Raw genomic sequence first — 18,404 nt, forward strand, 5'->3', positions numbered from 1 at the left:
TGTTTTTCTTCGAAATTCTTTCATCTGAAAGTTTGGAAGTTCAGTAAAATGAAGTAATTTAAGAAAACAAATGTGGTTTTCATGATTGTATCAAGAAAACACACCTCCTCTATACGTTGAGTCAGATGAATCCCTCCGCAGAATCAGTCGTGTTAGGCTGTGATCACTTTTGCTATCTACAAATTGCTTTAGATGGGACTTTGCAAAGCAGAATCAAAATATATACAATGGAATTTCTTTTTTATAATAGTGGTACTACTTTCACTAGGGGAGTTGTCTACATTTCAGCTTTCTAAAAGGATTAGATATTTTGATTTTGCATGCCTTAGACACCAAGTATGCACTGAATATGAATTACAAAGCAGCATCAAAAGGGAAATAAATACACATTGCAGAACATATGAAAGTAGGTAAGAGCCAAGTTAATAAATATAAATTTTGTGTCTTTTACTACCTACTATGCTATTATTGGTGCTCGACAAATATTTGCTATTAAAAAACAAGGTGTGTCAATGGCCCCAAGTAATTCTACTATGCTGACTCAAATGATGACTGAAAATGCTTCACTAAACTCTTTTATTTTGCAGGTATTATTACTTGGCATTCAGAGCACATCAAACACCTCTTGCCAGCAAAGAGAGCTGTGTGGCTATCTTGGAAAAGTCCAGATTAGATCACTGGGTGCTGGGAAAAACAAAGGTAGTTTGTTCTTTATTGTTCAAATTGTCCTATATGATTTCTTTGTCTCTTGTCAGTGATGTCACTGGCATGAATGGCTCTGTAAGTTGTGTAGCTTAGCAAACAAGACCCCAGCCTAACAATGATCTTTGCTGGTCTTATGTCAAGAGGTTGGGGACCTTAGGGAGTAGAGGAGGAGGGTTTACCTCCTGTTCTGTATGTAATTTGAGAGCCATTTAGCATTTCTAGAATGAAATCTTTGAGCTCATTTAAAAATGTTTCTTTTCTCAGTGCTGCTTATTCCAATACCACATGTAAATACACACATCATATCAATGGCAGTGGTGAGTTTCTAGTAGAGTTTTGTCCATTTTTTCACTGGACTCATGTTATTTGCTACATAGCCTGATTATTAGTCTCAGCATCTGTAGCTTTTCATTTGGGAGAACATCACGTCCCCATAGGATCCCAGGTTTTTATGGTCCATCCTGATTGCCTTAAAAAAACAGCCTCAGCCTTATTGTCGATGGCAACACTGCTCCTACTCAGCAGAAATTAGATCACTGTGGATCATCCAGGTACCTCACCCTCTGAACTTCCACTGTTGGCTGGGTCATTCCTCTTGGTCAGCACCTTTATCAGAGGCTATGGGGAAAGAGAGTAGACAGAGCTCATAATGAGAAAATGGAACTCCTGACTGACATGAGACAGGCCTGGAGAGCGTTTGGAATCGCTAAAACCCTGTTGACCTCATCATCTGCTTACATCAATTATCAAGGATTGGCTCAATCTTAGAAGGAGAATTGTATTTACCCCCATGAAGTCGGTAATGTGAGCATAAGTCACGTCGCTATAAACTTTATTTATATCCTTGTTTTAATATTTTCATTTAGAATATGCTGTAGTAGAGTGAATTTCTGTTGAGGAACCCATATATAATGTTAAAAATAATGTCTCGTTTCAGGTTTTTCTCAAATATTACCATGTTGAGCAATTAAATTTGCTACTTCGAGAAGTCATAGGCAGAGTGGTTGTGCTACAGGCATATACCAAGGGGTGGCTTGGAGCCAGGAGATACAAAAGAGTCAGAGAGAAGAGAGAGAACGGAGCCATTGCCATCCAGTCAGGTAAATGGTCCAGTTCTCATAAATACTGCTCTGGCTCTGGGTATTGGCATGTCATTAAGTACTGGGGAATACTCAACTGTTTCTTTTCTAAGTGGTTTCCCTCCCTCCCTCCTTCCCTGCCTCCCTTCCTTCCTTCCTTCCTTCCTTCTTTCCTTCTTTCCTTCCACAAATGTGTATCAAGTGCAGGCTGGGCACAGTGGCTCACACCTATAATCGCTGCACTTTTGGGAGGCCAAGGCGGGCAGACCACGAGGTCAGGAGATAGAGACCATCCTGGCTAACATGGTGAAACCCCGTCTCTACTAAAAATACAAAAAATTAGCCGGGCATGGTGGCAGGTGCCTGTAGTCCCAGCTACTCAGGAGGCTGAGGCAGGAGAATTGCGTGAACCCGGGAGGCGGAGCTTGCAGTGAGTCGAGATTGTGCTACTGTGCTCCAGCCTGGGCGACAGAGCAAGACTCCATCTCAAAAAAAAAAAAAAAAAAGTGTATCAAGTGCCTACTGCACAGGTTCTGTGCTAGGTGCTGAAATCACAGCGATGAGCAAGACTGTGTAGGGGTGAAAGAAACTTTGTGTCCTGAAGGTTTGATAATTTGCGTCTATAAAACAAACTGATGAAGACAGATTAACAGGAGAAAAGACATACAAATTTATTAACATGCAAGTCATAAAAAGTATGAAACTCAAAGGCCAGATGGTTGAAGCTTAAATACCCTCTGTATAGGGGAGAGGGAAGTGGAAGATGTAGATAATTTTAAGGGAAGATTAAAATATTTTTGGGGGAAATGAATGGGCCTAAAGAACAGGCAATAGCCTGGAACAAACTTCGTCTGATCTCTGGGTGATATTTACTCCAGTTTTCCTTCCTGGGGTATGCATCAATTTCCCCTGGTTGATGAGTGATCTGGGGAAGGGATTCACACAGTTGAAAATCTTCTGGAGGAGCTAGCCTTTAATGGATAGGGAGAGTTCAGAGAAAGCCCTTCCCTGCATTTGCTGCTACCCAGGTGCTCTAAGTTTGAAATTCAAACAGCATATTTTGGGGAATTATTATCTGAGCCCCAACAACTGCCATGGTCCCTGACTTGCAGGTAAGCAAACATGTCTTTACAACATAAGTGGCAGGATAGATAGTGGCAGTTTAAATGGACCAATGATGTAAAGCCCCAGTCACACAGACATGTGCCGCATCTCCCAGAAAGACTGAGATAATATACACTTCAGGTCTGTGGTGAGGTGTTCAGTACCAGAGTTACTAATGCCATTTCCAGAAGGCTTTTCTAGTCCAGATGGAACTTATAAACCAAGGGGACAGGTTGCTAATCTCTTTCGTGTGCCCTGCCTAGTCAGTAACTCTTTGTTTACATATATGTGTCATTAGTGTTACATACAACATTTAAGTTCCTGTGCAATCGACAAATGATTATGAAAACACCAGATCTTGAACAACTGGATGATTTCCCTTATGATCTCATAACCCAGAATCCTGATGTGCCTCAGTCGATTCTGGACTTCACGAGCTCACCCAGCAACTTGGAGAGTTGTGATGCTCAGAGATGGAAGGAACAAAGAGAGATGTTATGCTCCTCTAGGTGGCTTAATGCCCCAGTTTTGTATCTAAAGGACTTACTACCTTTGCCCCAGAGAGTCCCTTCCTCTTTTCTCTCTTTTTCTTCACCTTTCTTCCCTGCCTTTTCCCTTCCCACTGCACATCTTTCTCTCCCTCAGCATACCTCTCCGCACAGAATTCACTCACAGCAAATGACAATGTTGTGCTACTTATTATTTCCCTCCACTCCCCTCTTTCTCTTCTTCAACTTTCATGTTTATATTTTTCTCCCAAATAACAGATTTTGAAAGGGTCAGGCTATTCCACTTCCTTTCTACCATCCCTCCCAAATCCCTCCCCCTGTATCATATCCCCAAGTCTTGAAGACAGGGCTTTCTCCAGGGATTAGAATGACAGGAAACCATCTCACCTGGGGTAGGGGTCCCACGTGATTCATCAATGGAACCCAGAGTGTTCTGGAAATCACTGCCTGAACAAAAGCAGCCCCTCAGAAGCATCTTCAAAGCCAAGCTGTGAGAACAGAGAGGCCTCTCTTCTCGCCATAGCTCACGTACCTCTGCTTATTTTGTTCAGTGAGAAAGCAGGAGGGAGGATGAGACGGGCAATAGATTGGAGGGGAAAACAGCTTATATCAATTCTCTGGCACGTTCTTAAATTAATGTCATTCCTAGCACATGGTTTTATATTTTTAGCCTGGAGAGGATATGATGCTCGGAGGAAATTTAAGAAAATAAGCAACAGAAGGAGTGAGTCTGCTGCTCATAATCAAGCAGGTAATTAAAACATCATTTTCACAGTGTCCACTTGAAAATATTCTGTGACTAACTTCCTATGAGTGTAGAAAAGCTGAATGGTTAATAATTCAGGAGCACTGGAATGAGTCAGGAGTTCTGGGAGACAGGAGTCCTAGTGTTTGTTCCAATCCTCCTTGTGTGATAACTTTGATGCTAACAGTGAGCATGAGCATTTGCTGTTTGCCATACTTGGCTAAGGATGCTCTGACTGGGTTCTCTTGTATACCTGATATTATAGAGGAGGAAATTGAGGTACTGAGAAGTGAAGGGACTTGTCCACCCTCACACAGCTCATCAGTTGCCGAGCCAGCATTTGAACACAGCCGTTTGGATAGTCAGCATCGCATGCTGCCACCTGAACAAAACCCTTTCCCTCTTGGAGTCACATGTCCCTCATCTGTTAAATGAGAGCGCTCGTTAAAAAGGTCCAGAAGGTGCCTTCCCATTTTGGAATTCTCTAATTATATGCAAGACCTCTCTCTCAGCATCACCGAGGAGGAATCACTCAGGGTTTCCCAGCAAACTGAGTTTCCCAAATCCAGGTCTATATGCAGCTATCATGGTCCTCTGGGCCCCATGGCATGAGCACATGGTGGCTTCTGTGGCTCAGTGTGCCCTTGGCAGCCTGAGAGGTGTGAGCTCTGGTTTCTGACTCATCCGTCCCCACTCTGGCTCTTCAGTCACTCGGCTCTTCGGCAAATGGCGGTGTCCACTGTGGTTGCCAGCCTGGGCTCCCTCCTTCATTTGAAACTGCATATTCCTAATCGAGGCTCTGGAAGAAACAGTCCCCTGAGCTCCAGGAGCCACAAGAAATTGGAGACAGAATGAGAGAAAGAGCCAGGCTGGTAGACTCAGCAGCAGAGAGAGAGATAGGATTTCACATACAGCTGAGCTTGAAGTAAACTCTTAAATAAAACAGCTGCAACTTTTTCAAAGAGGTCCCTGCCCAGAACCTGGCTCCAAGTAAACTTCTCAGAACTCTCAGACCACTGTAGAAGCCTGATGTCTTCATTCAAAACTAAAATAGTTGGGTGGAAAGGGTGCTATTAAAATGCAAATGTTAACTTTTAACACCATCCCCTAGGAATTCTAAGCTCTACAACTTCAAAGCCTCAGGAAGAGGGATGCAATTCTTGTTACAGCTTAAGAGAGAACTCAAAGCACATCATTTGTTCCCTACTTGCCTGCTTCCCAACACACACACACACACACACACACACACACACACACACAGTCTCTCATTAAACGAAGGTACCGAACTGATTTCTGATCTCACAGTTTGGTACAAAGCCCAACATGCGTTTTAAAATTTAAACTTCCTTGAGTGTATTGATTGTTGATCCGCTGAGTTCAGTATTAGGAATCATAAATCCAATTTTCCCTAAGTGAAAATCATCTTTAGAGTGCTCCCTGTTTTGCACTCTGTTCATGCCAAGTGAACGCTGCTGTAAAACAGAAATGGGTCTGCGCCATCATCATACTATCAGGATAGTGACAATTGCATCTTTTCAGTGGAACACCTATGGGGTAGCTACCATGGAAGGATAATGTTGCCCAGCGGAACTATAAAAAACAGACTTCTTTAAGGGTGTCTCTCTCTCTTTTTTTTTTTTTTAGCCTTGCAAGCACCCCGTGGAACTTTAGAGAACACATTTCTTTAAGGGCGCCTCCTTTTTTTTAGCCTTGCGAGCGCCTTCCCTTTCTTAGCCTTGCAGCCAAAGCGTTCTTGCCTATCGAGTGATGTTGAGAACTTCCATTAACTGAGTCTGCAGGGGCTTAGATGGGCATGAAGGTGGCACCAACACCACCTCTACCCTCTAAGAAGTGGTGTGGCAGCCAGAGCAAAGGCAGACAGCATCTGCCCTTCGGCCAACACCATGGACAGGAATTGGTATGCTGGTTTTGTGTTAATGGTAAAGGTGCATGAATAGGGTAGCAATGTTTGCAATTTTATGGGCAGTTTACTTTTACTTGGGAATATTTTCCCTATCTTTACATTTGAAGGCATAATTGCATTTATCTAAGAAGCAAAGCAACTCATTCTGACTTTTCTGTTTGGGGTCATGATCTTCCCTAGACATAATCTCATTACAAGCCTCTCTTCGTCCCATTAGGACATTTCTGAGTAGAACGAGACCCAGATACAGCAGCTTCCCACTTTAGGAGCCTGCAGGAAGTGGCTTAGGGATGTTATCATAGCACAACCATTTCCGGTTGTTTTCTAAGGTTATTCTCTAATTTATTATTTTTTCAAATCATTTCATTGGAAATTTAGATTCTGTGGAATGCATTTGTATTTCTAGTTCTGGCCCATAGTATTTTCTTAAGTGGTGTTGCTAAGATGGCTAAGATATGTTATATATTTTTAAAAGAGCAGCCCTTGAAATTTAGGAAGCATTTGGCCTACATGTTGCTACAGAGCAGCGCATATTGAAATTTGTTTTCCTTTCATCTCCTTCCCAATAAAAGCAGCCGTGCGGCTTATCCCTTTAGCTTCCTCAGAACTTCCTTTCAGAATTCCCGATCTATTACGGCACATTCACATACCAGAAACAAGATGCCTTTTCATGCTGTCAACCTTTTTCATCTGAAATGTAAATTAATTCTTGCTGGTATGCCTTGACAGAGATCAAAGTCAGGGAATTAACCTTCCCAGGCTTTCTCCTCCTAAGGACTGGGCGGCCACCATTAGGAACCCTGTGTCCTTGTTATCAGGCCCTCCTCCAGGCAGCCCTCAGTCTAGGAGCCACCATTTCAAAGGCTCAGAGTCCTTGGTAAATGTCCTCATCATTACTTTAAACTGAGTGAGAAATGATCTGCCTGGCTAATTATTGAGAGATAGGCCTGCTCATTTTTAATCGTGGGCCCTTCACTCAGATTCCAGGAGCAGGTTTAAGTGGTTCTGACAGCCAGTGGTCTTGGTGTGATCGAGGGAGGGACAGGGCTCCAAACTGGAAACCTCTCCCCTCACTCAGTGGGTCATTTCTTGCCTGTCAGTCTTTGAGGTAGGCCACATTTGCATTTTCAAAATAAACAGATGCCTTTCAAATACATGAGCTGGTGGTCTAGAGATCTCTGTGGGCCCAAACAGTTCACCAGCCAGTAATCAAATGCTGGAAGAGAAAACAAACGGAAAAAAATACCCTGGGTACACAAGGATACATTTCCTATGTGTGTAACACTGCACAGTCAATAAAGAGCCTTTATGAGATGCAGGGGGGAGAGGGGAGAGGAAGAGAGAGTATAGGAGCCTGAGCAAAGGTATTGTCAGTTTCTTTTCTTTTTTGGGGGGCTGGGGGAGGCAGGAAGCAACTTTGAATGTCACCTTGGCAAGAAGTGGCGTGTTTCATTGTTTTTAGTATTGGCTAATAACTCTGACACTGGGTTCTTGCCACAGGAAAACACATTCCTTTAAATGCCAAAGAATAAAAATACATACTTTGTTAAAATCTGAAAAAAATGTACATATTAGTGTTCAAATAGATGGTGTATTGTAAGTAAAAACTAACAGTGACATTGATTCCATTACTAATCTATTATATTTTTAAATTACCTTATGTTTCAGAAATTGGACCTAACTACATTTATTCAACCAAAAAATGCTTACATTCCTCAGTGAAAACTATCAAAACAAACAAACGGGGGAAATTTTTAAAAGTTCTACATATAATGTCTCATTCATTAATTTTTCTAGAGCGTTGGCTTTCAAACTGCCCCTCTAATTCAGGATCTGTGTTTTAGATGAGAGAAAAGTTGTGGGCCTCCCTCTCTCAAAGGGGAAATGCCCTTTTGAATAGGTAACAGTGTAGCCCTAGGGGCTGGAAGCCTCTCCCAGGAGGAGTGGTCTTCCAGCACTTCACTGCTACACACACACACACACACACACACACACACACACACACAGGAGTCGGAAGAGCCACTAGTTTTCAGGAAGTTTTCATCTAATTGCTTCAGTGCAGTGGAAATTGTTGTTTTCTCTTTCTCTCTGTTCTTGGATCAGCTTCCTACATACTCCCCTCCTTGGCCCTGCCAACCACACAGATGTTATCAGAAGATAACAATAGCTCTAACAGTGGCGGCCATTTCTCCTCTGATGCTCTTTGGGGAGAGTGCTTTTCCCAGCATCAGCAGGGACTCTAACGAGGCTGGCAGGGCGCCTTCCTTGAGCCTGTGAACAGGCATTTTAAGCCACTGCAGCTGGGAACCACTGGGCACATCATGGGATGCGTGCAGAGCAGAATTGCTTTAAATGCTGCTACCAGAAGAGAAAGCAAACATCATATCCAGACAGCCTGACCCTACATTGTAACAGAACCAAGTTTTTGGTGTTTAAAACTGCCTGAACTTTTAAACTCTTTCAGTGCAAAGTTTTCTCCTAGTCTTTTCAAAAGACTGTTTAAAAGGCTCTTTCCTTTAGCATTGGCAGTCGGTTGGCAATGAGTAGGTGGTTGTAATTTCCTAGAACTAAATTTCCAGATACAGCCCTATGTGTGCAGGACAACTATATTTAAACTGGGATATTTCTTTCATTCACTTACTTAACTACTTTTTGTTAAGCACCTACTTTATGCTGGGGCTCCCATGGTAAACAATGAGATTTAATTTGGGGCTTCAAATTCTCCGACTCCAATATAGAGTGCTCTAAAATATGCTTTTCCTCAAAGTCATGCTGTTTGAATAAATCAAGTACTCTATATTTTGCCAACACTCATTGGAAAGGAGTTCTATAAAATCTAAAACAATACAAAGAGTGCAAATTATTACAAAACACAGCCAAGGGTATACATTGAAATGACCCATGCTTCTTGAAGGTAAAAATGACTGTAGTAGATATTTTTCGTCCTGCTAAAGCCGTACATAAGTAGATTATTGATCTCAAGCCAAACAGGAGGGGGAATGTAAGTCAATGCACCATTGAGAGAAAAGGTCCATTTTGAACAAACAGAAGGAAAACAAGCATGCCCTCTGTCACTCTTTTGTGTGTCTCTATTTGTAGTTCTACCTCTATTTCACTTTTTCTTCACTCATTTCATTTCTATTTCTTAGATCCCTGGTCACTTCACACAAAAGCTTAGTTCTTCAAAGTGACAGTCTGTATCATAGGAAGCACAGGTCTGAAAGAAGACAAGATCCAGACTCTTCCTGGCCACAGGGCAGGAGGCAGCTGCCTCTCTTTTCCTGGTGTTTTCCATATCCACATATCCACAGAATAGCAATGAAACATCTGGGGGAAATAATTTACCTGGTGAACCTGAGCTTGAGATGCACTGTGAACTGCAAACTAGCCCTCCTCAGCCCCCTACACCCCCATCTTCTAAACCGTTGTTTAACACAGGACAGGATGCCCTTTAGCCCTAGACCAGAGGTCCTGCTCACTGCTCACTTCACTCTCATGCTATCTTGGTTTCCCTAGCTCTCCCATACTTGAGAAACTGGGGCTGATTTCTCTCTTTCTTTCTTTCCTTCCTTTCCTTTCTTTCCTTTCTTTCCTTTTCTTTCTTTTCTTTCTTTTCTTTCTTTCCCCTCACTCTATCACCCAGGCTGGAGTGCAATGGCACATTCTCAGCTCACTGGAGCCTCCCCCTCCCAAGTTCAAGGGATTCTCCTGCCTCAGCCTCCCAAGTAGCTGGGATTACAGGCACACACCACCACACCCAGCTCTTTCATTAGTAGAAATTGGGTCTCGCCATGTTGGTCAGGCTGGTCTCGAACTCCTGACCTCAAGTGATCCACACGCCTCGGCCTCCCAGAGTGCTGGGATTACAGGCATGAACTACTGTGCCTGGCCTGGGGCTGATTTCTGACAGCTGCAGGCTTAACATGTCTTGTAGGGGGAAATGTCTAGGGGGCAAGCATTGTGATTTACTTTAGGAAAACATGCCTTGTGTGTGACAAGGCTTACAGCAAGTGGTGTAGTGCAGAGAGAGGATGGCCTGTGGCTTCGAGGTTTCTGACAAGAAATGAGCTCTGCCAAATCTCTCTTTGGCACAAACAATAGAATTTTTGTCATGGCGTAGTTTGGAATGCACAGGAATCTCCTTTGCTATGGGATAAAATTATTGCCCATGCTAGGATTAAATAAGCCAGAGGGCAGAATACTGTTTACCTAATACACAGAGAGGAAGCTGCAAAGTCATTGTGGGCTTGAGGTCCACTTGTGCCCAATATCATATTGGCACGGCACACGTCTGCTTAAGATGAGGTACCCTAGGACTCGATATTATAACTTCAGAGCACACCAGTGGTTAGAGCCTCCAATTTGGATCAGTTTTCTCCATTATGAACCTTGTTGAGCGCTCCAGACTCTGGCTGCAAAGAAGTGGTGCCTGAAAAGGTATCTTTGCCACCTCAACACAGAATGAAACAACATTTTTATGATCAATCACACACTTGAGCTGCCTTTACTCTATGTCTTTAAAAAAATTTCATGTAGAATTGTAGAATATCTTATCACATTTTATAACTTTTATTCGTTGTCTAGACTGTAACTACACAATAGTAAAGAAACATTTAGGGGAAAACTAACTGGGCTATGGCAAGAATGATCATACTATTTTTCTTCAAAAGACTCTTGGAAATAGAAAGGCAGGCTTTGTTTTACCTCTTAACAGATGAACCAGGAGTACAGAGAGTTAAATAAGTTGTATCTCTTCTTATGTGTTCTGCAAGTGTTTTTTGTTTATTTGTTTGTTTTTTTTTTTGAGAAGGAGTCTCGCTCTGTCGCCCAGGCTGGAGTGCAGTGGCACAATCTCGGCTCACTGCAAACTCCGCTTCCCAGGTTCATGCCATTCTCCTGCCTCAGCCTCCCGAGTAACTGGGACTACAGGCGCCCGCCACCAGACCCGGCTAATTTTTTTGTATTTTTATGAGAGACAGGGTTTCACTGTGTTAGCCAGGATGGTCTCGATCTCCTGACCTCATGATCTGCCCGTCTCGGCCTCCCAAAGTGCTGGGATTACAGGCGGGAGCCACCACGCCCAGCGTGTTCTTCAAATTTAAGCACTGGCTTCAGAGCCCTCTTCAGAGACTTCACTCAGTGCTCTTTCCAGTAGACCATGCCCTGCTCTTGGTTTCCATCTTGAATATGGCACATTGGATATAAGGTACCAGTCAAAGCTTTGGAAAGAGTTAAAATACTGTCCTAGGCATATGGAATTTAGAGTCAAATAATGAACTTTAAATGATGGCTATGCTGCCATTTGCCATGTGGTTTGGGGAAAATTACTTAACTTCTGAGCCTTAGTTTCCTCAGCTGTAAAATGGGACTCATTAAGGCCTAATCCTCAGGACTGCTATGAAGATCATAGCAGGTATATATGCAAAGCATCCTGCACAGTACCTGGCACATGGTACATATTCACTAAATGAAATGTTACTTCCCTCTCTGTACTCCCTTCCTAAATGTGAACTATATAGGGGGGAAAAAAAAAGTCTATGAAATACTCTTCTATGGAGGACATAATAATGCTATAACTTCAGGCTGGGCACAGTGGCTCAAGCAGGTAATCTCAGCGCTTTGGGAGGCTGAGGCCGGTGGATCACTTGAGGTCAGGAGTTTGAGACCAGCCTGGCCAACATGCAAAATCCTGTCTCTACTAAAAACTCAAAAATTAGCTGGGCATGGTGACTCATGCCTGTAATCCCAGGTACTTGGGAGGCTGAGCAGGGAGGATTGCATGAACCCGGGAGGTGGAGGTTGCAGTGAGCCAAGATTGCACCAGTGCACTCCAATCTGGGTGACATGGTGAGACCCCCATCTCAAAAAAACAAAAACAAAATGCTGTAACTTCAAAAAGATGAAACAATTTCTTTCAGTTTTGGAGAAAAATAGTACCTGTCAAATCTCAAATTCGATTACAGTAAAATCTTCATAAAAAGAATTTTCCGACCAAGCGCGGTGGCTCATGCTTGTAATCCCAGAACTTTTGGAGGCCAAGGCGGGTGGATCATGAAGTCAGGAGATCAAGACCATCCTGGCTAACATGGTGAAACCCCATCTCTACTAAAAATACAAAAATTAGACAGGCGAGGTGGCGGGCGCCTGTAGTCCCACCTACTCAGGAGGCTGAGGCAGGAGAATGGCGTGAACCCGGGAGGCGGAGCTTGCAGTGAGCCGAGATCATGCCACTGCTCTCCAGCCTGGGCGACAGAACGAGACTCCATCTTGGAAAAATAAATAAATAAATAAAGAATTTTCCAAGTCTTAACTTATGTCTTGTTTATTTGACAGGGAAAAAATAGAATACAACAATAAATAACATGTAAGAGATTTCAAGTAGTTTGGTTTTGTTTTTGCAAAGAGCTGTGCTCCATTCGTACTGAAAGCTTAATTCATTTGTGTATATAAAATTTTCAGGAACCTCAATATTGTTAAGACTTAGGTGTTGTGCTCCTTACATAATTTTTCCCCTCACTAGTTTGAGGCCCTTTCGCAACTTGTTCTGAAAGATAGCAAGTTCCCTTGTCACCCTGCTTCTGTAAAGCCAGAAATTCTAAAATCTAGGAGCTAAATATCACCCAGATTTGTTGCCTTCTGGTGTGGAAAGCAAGTTGCCTTTCAGATGTCTGAAGAGTTGGAAGATCTTGGTGAACCTATCATGTTTAACCCACAGTGACGGGTGATTGGCAACGTAACAGCTGAGCGACAGCCGTTTGGCCAGGAGTTCAAACCTCAACACGATGAGCCATAGCAGGATCACGGTTTGATTTGCTGTGGCCATGAAGTCTGAATTACCAAATACAGACACAGAGGCAAGGGTGACAGCTGGTAGCCATTCTCGTCAATAAAGTTGTGACGGTTGAGATGTACAAGTAACTAGAGCCTGCTAATTTCATAGACTTTGAGCCAAGTGCTTAGTGTCAAAACCAGCTATGGTCAATGATGCAAATGGTTGTGAAAAGTCCTTCATCAACAGCAAGGCTCTCCCCATCAGACTCTTTCCTCCTGATGGATTAGAAGCAGATTGGATCCTGCTTTCTAGGAATAGATCCAGTTTGAAGAAAAGGAGGCCTTATTTTTAAAAATTCTAGTAACTTCTTAAAAGTCAAATTTATTAAGTACAATTTACATACAGTAAAATTCAGTTGGAGAAAACTGGATCCCCTCCACAATCAAGAAAAAGAACATTTCCAAAAAGTTTCCTTATGCCCTTCCTGACGCCCACCCCCACTCACCCTCAACCCCTGATAACCACTAATGGGTTTTCTGTCCTATAGTCTTGCCTCTTCCTGAGTCTTGTCCTTATAGTCTTGACTCTGTAAATGGAGTCATACAGTGTGAAACTTTTGAGTCTGGCTTTTTTCACTTAGCATGCTTCTGAGATTCATCTGCACGTTGCATTTTTTAGTAGTTCATTTATTTTCATTGCTGAGCAGAATTTCAGTGTATGGATGTACCACAATTTTATTCATTTACCAGCGGAAGGACATTTGGATTGTTTCCAGTTCTTGGTGATTATGAATAAAGGTCTTATAAACATTTAGAGCATTTTCCTTTTAAGTAAAATGTATAGGAAAGTAAATAACTTTGCTTCACAGGAAACTAGAACTGTAGGGGCAGGAATGATCCTAGAAGTGGGAGTTGTTTTCTTTTTGATTAGCTGACAGATATGGTTATTTTATACTTTTGCATAGCAATTTATAGTCTATTCAAAGCACTTGCACACACCTTACTTCCCGTAATTATCATTATAGTAACCCTGAGAAGTAGGCTAGGAATCTTGCTTCATTTTACCGGTGGAAGCTAGGAAATCTCCTATAATCCAGACTTCCTAATCCTTATTTGCTGTCCTTCCTTCCAAACGTTTTCTCAGCATCCTGTCTCTGCAGAACATTCTGCTAGGTTCTTTTGGGGTACCCACAAAAATTTTTTTCCCATCAAGACGGAGCAGTCTTACATAGAATCAAACTGAATCCCCTGACCCAGGCGTGAGAGGAATACAAAACTGAGCCACTTAACACAGCCGCAAGAAGCAAACAGTCTATAAGCTACCAGAAGCAGGCAGGACATAAATTTTAAGAAAGAAATCCTGAAGTTGGTGGGAGTCAGAAGAGAATGGATCGATGGTCCCTAGATGATCAGAAAAAAGGGGAATTCCCCAGACAATGCTGTTCCAGGACAAGCAAGAAACTGATTTCAAGGATAATGGAAAACTTCCCACCTTGGCTTCCAGATTGGGGAAAACAGTTACCAGGCAAGATTTTCTTTGAACTCAGTCAAAGTTTAACTGGGATAATGACTGGAATTAAGTACTGGATAATCAAAGTGGAAAATGCTTTCAGAGGCCTGAAATTGCTAGACTTGTTTTGTGCGGTAGAGATGGAGGCCAGGATTTCTGTTCTTTAAGAATCCAACTTTCTTGGTGCTGCTTTTGGTGGCATTTGCCTGTCAGACCTCCCACAAGTTGGCCTCTTTATCCTTTATATTCTGATAAGATGGCTGATGACCAGCTGTCAGTCCAAGCCAGAAACCACACTGGCTCCTTGTAAAATCTGCCAGCAGCAGTTAGGAGGGGAAGCCTGGGCTTTTGTGCCTCATCCATATGTGCCTTCTCTGCCAGATACAGTGGGTGCCCTTTGCCAGGCCCATTATGAGGGCAGGAACGTTTACCCAGCCTAGATCACCAACCAGGAAACCTACCAGCACAGTGTCTCTGTGAAAAAATGCCTGATCTGTCCTTTGGGTGGATCACTAAATGGCAGGCCAGGCCAGAGCCTCTTTCTGCAGCAGCTAATCTGTGGGACCATTAGAGGCCCAAGCACATGAAAGAATGTACAAAGGTCTGATTTTTTTACTTTCATTTATAAAGGGGAAAAAAAGGAGAATAGGGATTATTATTTTTAAATGTTTAAATAAATGACCTGCATCATGTAATATTTAGGAGTTCAGACATTAGGAAAAAATTTTGTGCTTGGGTTCAAATCCTGGCTCTGCCACTCTACAGCTGTGGGACTTTGGGCAAGTCATTTAACCTCCCCTTGTCTCAATTTCCTCAGCTGTAAAATGGGAATAAAGTAGTCACTCTCTTTTAGGGTTACTATGAGGATTAAATGAGTTAATGTCTGTAAAGGACTGAGAACAATGCATAGAACATAATAATCCATATGTGTGATAATGTTTGTTAAATAAAAATAATGGAGCTTTTCTTACCTCTTCCCACCCAATTTTCCCCCCGCACCCCCTAGCCAAATCAAGCTGAAAGTACGTACCTTTCAGCTTGATCTTTTCCTTCTGTTTCTTCTAATTTCCATCCTTAACATCTGTCATGCTACTCCCCAACCCCAAAATTAGATTCCTAGGGCTGCCATAACAAATTACCACAAACTATGCAGCTGAAAACAACAGAAACTTATTCTGTCACAGTTCTGGAGGCTAGAAGTCCATCAAGGTATCAGCAATGTTGGTTTCTACTGGAGGTTCTGAGGGAGAGTCTGTTCCAAGTCTCTCTCCAGTCTCCTCTTTGTTCCTGGCAATCCTTGGCCTTCCGTGGTTTGTAGACCCATCAGTCCACTCTCAGTTTCCATTGTGGTATGCCTTCTCCCTGAGTCTCTCTGTATCTTCACATGGCCTGTCTGTAAGGACGCCAGTCATTGGCTTCAGGACCCACCTTCATCCAACATGACCTCATTTTTGATTAACTACATCTGCAAACACTCTGTTTCCAAGTAAGGTCACATTCTGAGGTTCTGAATAGACATGAATTGTGGGATATCACTAGTCAAACTGATACACCCCCCTTAAAAGTTGTGGGTGCTTTCATATCTTTAATCTCTTTTTACTCTTACTTTCTGTATTAGAATGCGAGGAAGGGCCTGTGTCTCTTTAAATTTACTTTGAGGCAGCTAGAAATGTTTACTTGGCCACTTGAAAGGAATGGAGAGACAAGGGTGATAGCAAGCTAGGTGTGGAAAGGTGACGCCCAAGATGGAGGAGTCAACCAGAAGGAGGGAGAAAGACACGATTTTAAAAAATCGCATCTGAGCAAATAATAAAGGAGAAAGGTCAGAGATACCAAATATTCTAATGTGGTACATTTGGAAGCACTGCTGCCAGAAATAGAAATAACCAAAGCCAGAAGGAAGGTGCAGGAAATGAGAACAAGGTCTAGGTAAGAGGCCAGGAAAAAAGGTGATGTGGACAGAGTTAGGGTTGACTGCCTCGGGGCAGGACCAGAAAAAATCTCCTCCATGAGGAGGGGGAGTCCTGCTGCCAGTGTAATTTCTGTCTAAAGTCAGGAGATCCAATGGAAAGAACCTGCCTTCTCCAGATATCTGAGGTAAAAGATGTTGGAACATCTTCAGTCCCTCATGACCTTCAGGTCATGGAGAATGGAAGAAGAGATGTGACAGCTGCGAAAATTCCTGGTGGAGCCATCCATTATTTTGGGGAATCCAGCAGGAAGTAAGCTGACTGGACAATGAGAAGCTGCCATGTGATGTTCCTCAAGTGAATATAGTGTGTAGTCTATCTTCTCCCTGACAGCATAATAAAGATCCGTGATCAGGACTGCAAGATAACAGGAAGGGAAAGGCATTTCCAAGAGGCAGAGACGTGGAGGAGAAAAAGGAGCAGCTTCCTGGGAGAGAGCTCACCCCGTGGTTTAGTTCCCTGGTAGGGGCAACTGAAAGACAGCAGGAAAGCTATCCAGTGAACAAACCAAGAGTCCTAGCCTGGTGCACTCATGACCTCTGTTTGTCACTGAGTTTCCCTATTTGACTAATGTGATCAGTGACACAGTTTCCCCAAATTACCCAATGTCATTCAGCTAGTAGAAAATCTAGCCAGAACAATTATTAATTCTCCTGTTTCCTACTATTGTGCCCTTTCTCAACTACACTGTATTAAATCTTAAAAATAAGCACCAAGTCCATAGGTGAGATTAGTCACCTTGGTGCCTTGAACCATAAGAAAAGTGTGGATTTTCCTGGCCAACTTGTATCACCCAGTTTGGTAATTCATCTAGGTTTGGGAGCATAACCTTCAGAAAGTCCTTTTGTTTCATTCCACAGGGGACGCTTCAAACCAAAGCAGTAGGACACATTCCCCCGTCGCAGCGGGTACCAGGGGAAGTGCCAAGGTTCAAGACTGCAGCGAGTCTGGTGACCATAAAGGTGGAGTCTTTCGAGGTTTGGAATGGGTGTTCTAAACTCAGGGGCGTTCCAGAGAAGGTTCCAAAGCTGGAAGTGATCACCTGTTATATAAGAACCTTCTGTCCACTACTCCTTTTTTCTATAGGTGACAGCCGATTAAATTTAAGACCAACCTTGCAGAGGACTCTGAAAGGTGATTTCATAGAAGGAAATAGAATAGACAGGGATAAGCTCAGTTCCTCACAGCTGCCTCTCCACCTCCTTCCATATTGCCTGGGACACCGGTCTAGTTGCAGCTCTCCTTACCAATGGCTTCTCCTTAACTCGTCCTCTTGAGGCAGACTCTGACATGTTTGTATCAGATTTACCTTAAGACTGAGGAAAGTTTTGTGTCTCGGGAAGATCTATGATTCAGAACCTGGTATATAAATCTCAGACTGATTGAGAACATTCATGGAAGGAAGGGGTACTGTGGACAAGAAGTGGAAACATGGGTTTCTGGTCTCAGTCCTCCACCAGTTAATATCCCTAAGCTCCAGTCATGGTAACATGAGAGAATTGGACTAAATCATGGTTTTCAAACGTTTAAAAAATATTGCAGTCTCACCCTTTTGAATTTTGAAGGTCCCTGGACTTCTGCATGAGAGGCTGTGATTTTTGAAGTATGGTCTTTAATACCAGCACCTGCATTTGATGGAAAGTGAGGATTTTGTGGTAGAATTTACAGTTACAGTTTATCTGCCAACCCCAGTGCCACTGCCCAGTGTGTAGGCAGAGAGGCTCTGGGTACTTCAGACTCCTTTAGTATCTCTCAGTCTGTTTCAAGGAAATACAGAACTGGAACTTTACCTTGGGGCAAGGAGGTTAGGGAGTAGGAGACAAAGAGAGGTAGCAGGATCCAGGAGAACATCAGTGTTTCTTGAACTTGAGGAGACTTGGGGATGGAGACAACGGGAGAGTTTTCATTTTCAAAGAAGCGTGGCTGGCTGTTACTGAGGGTGCGGACCACTGTTTCCCCCTAGAAGCCACAAATAGGAGATCCTCCAAAGATGTGTTGTGTTTGGCCAGGCACAGTGCTTTTTAAAAAACTTTGAACCTGAATGTCTTTAAGTGGGGTGTGAATTCTCTGGTTCATCACAAAGCCCA

The 18,404-nt window shown here is 42.9% G+C and overlaps 1 protein-coding gene across 5 annotated transcripts in view; it reads left to right on the top strand.

Annotated features, from left to right (window-relative positions):
• The window catches only part of MYO3B (myosin IIIB), a 501,265-nt gene that overhangs the window by 333,318 nt on the left and 149,543 nt on the right, over positions 1-18,404 (top strand). For 3 of the 5 annotated variants that reach the window (XR_001002191.1, XR_001002189.1, XM_011945915.1), the window contains exons 26-29: positions 588-699; positions 1,643-1,805; positions 4,068-4,148; positions 17,178-17,279. Coding sequence is in view for 2 of the 5 variants with exons in the window: in XM_011945915.1 (XP_011801305.1) it covers positions 588-699; positions 1,643-1,805; positions 4,068-4,148; positions 17,178-17,279 (458 nt within the window). In the remaining 3 variants the exon portion in view is untranslated. The remainder of the gene's footprint in view (positions 1-587; positions 700-1,642; positions 1,806-4,067; positions 4,149-17,177; positions 17,280-18,404) is intronic. The other 2 variants (XR_001002190.1, XM_011945916.1) reach the window with 1 other exon arrangement.

This window comes from Colobus angolensis, unplaced genomic scaffold (assembly GCF_000951035.1).
Source record: "Colobus angolensis palliatus isolate OR3802 unplaced genomic scaffold, Cang.pa_1.0 Scaffold247, whole genome shotgun sequence".
Lineage (NCBI taxonomy): Eukaryota > Metazoa > Chordata > Mammalia > Primates > Cercopithecidae > Colobus > Colobus angolensis.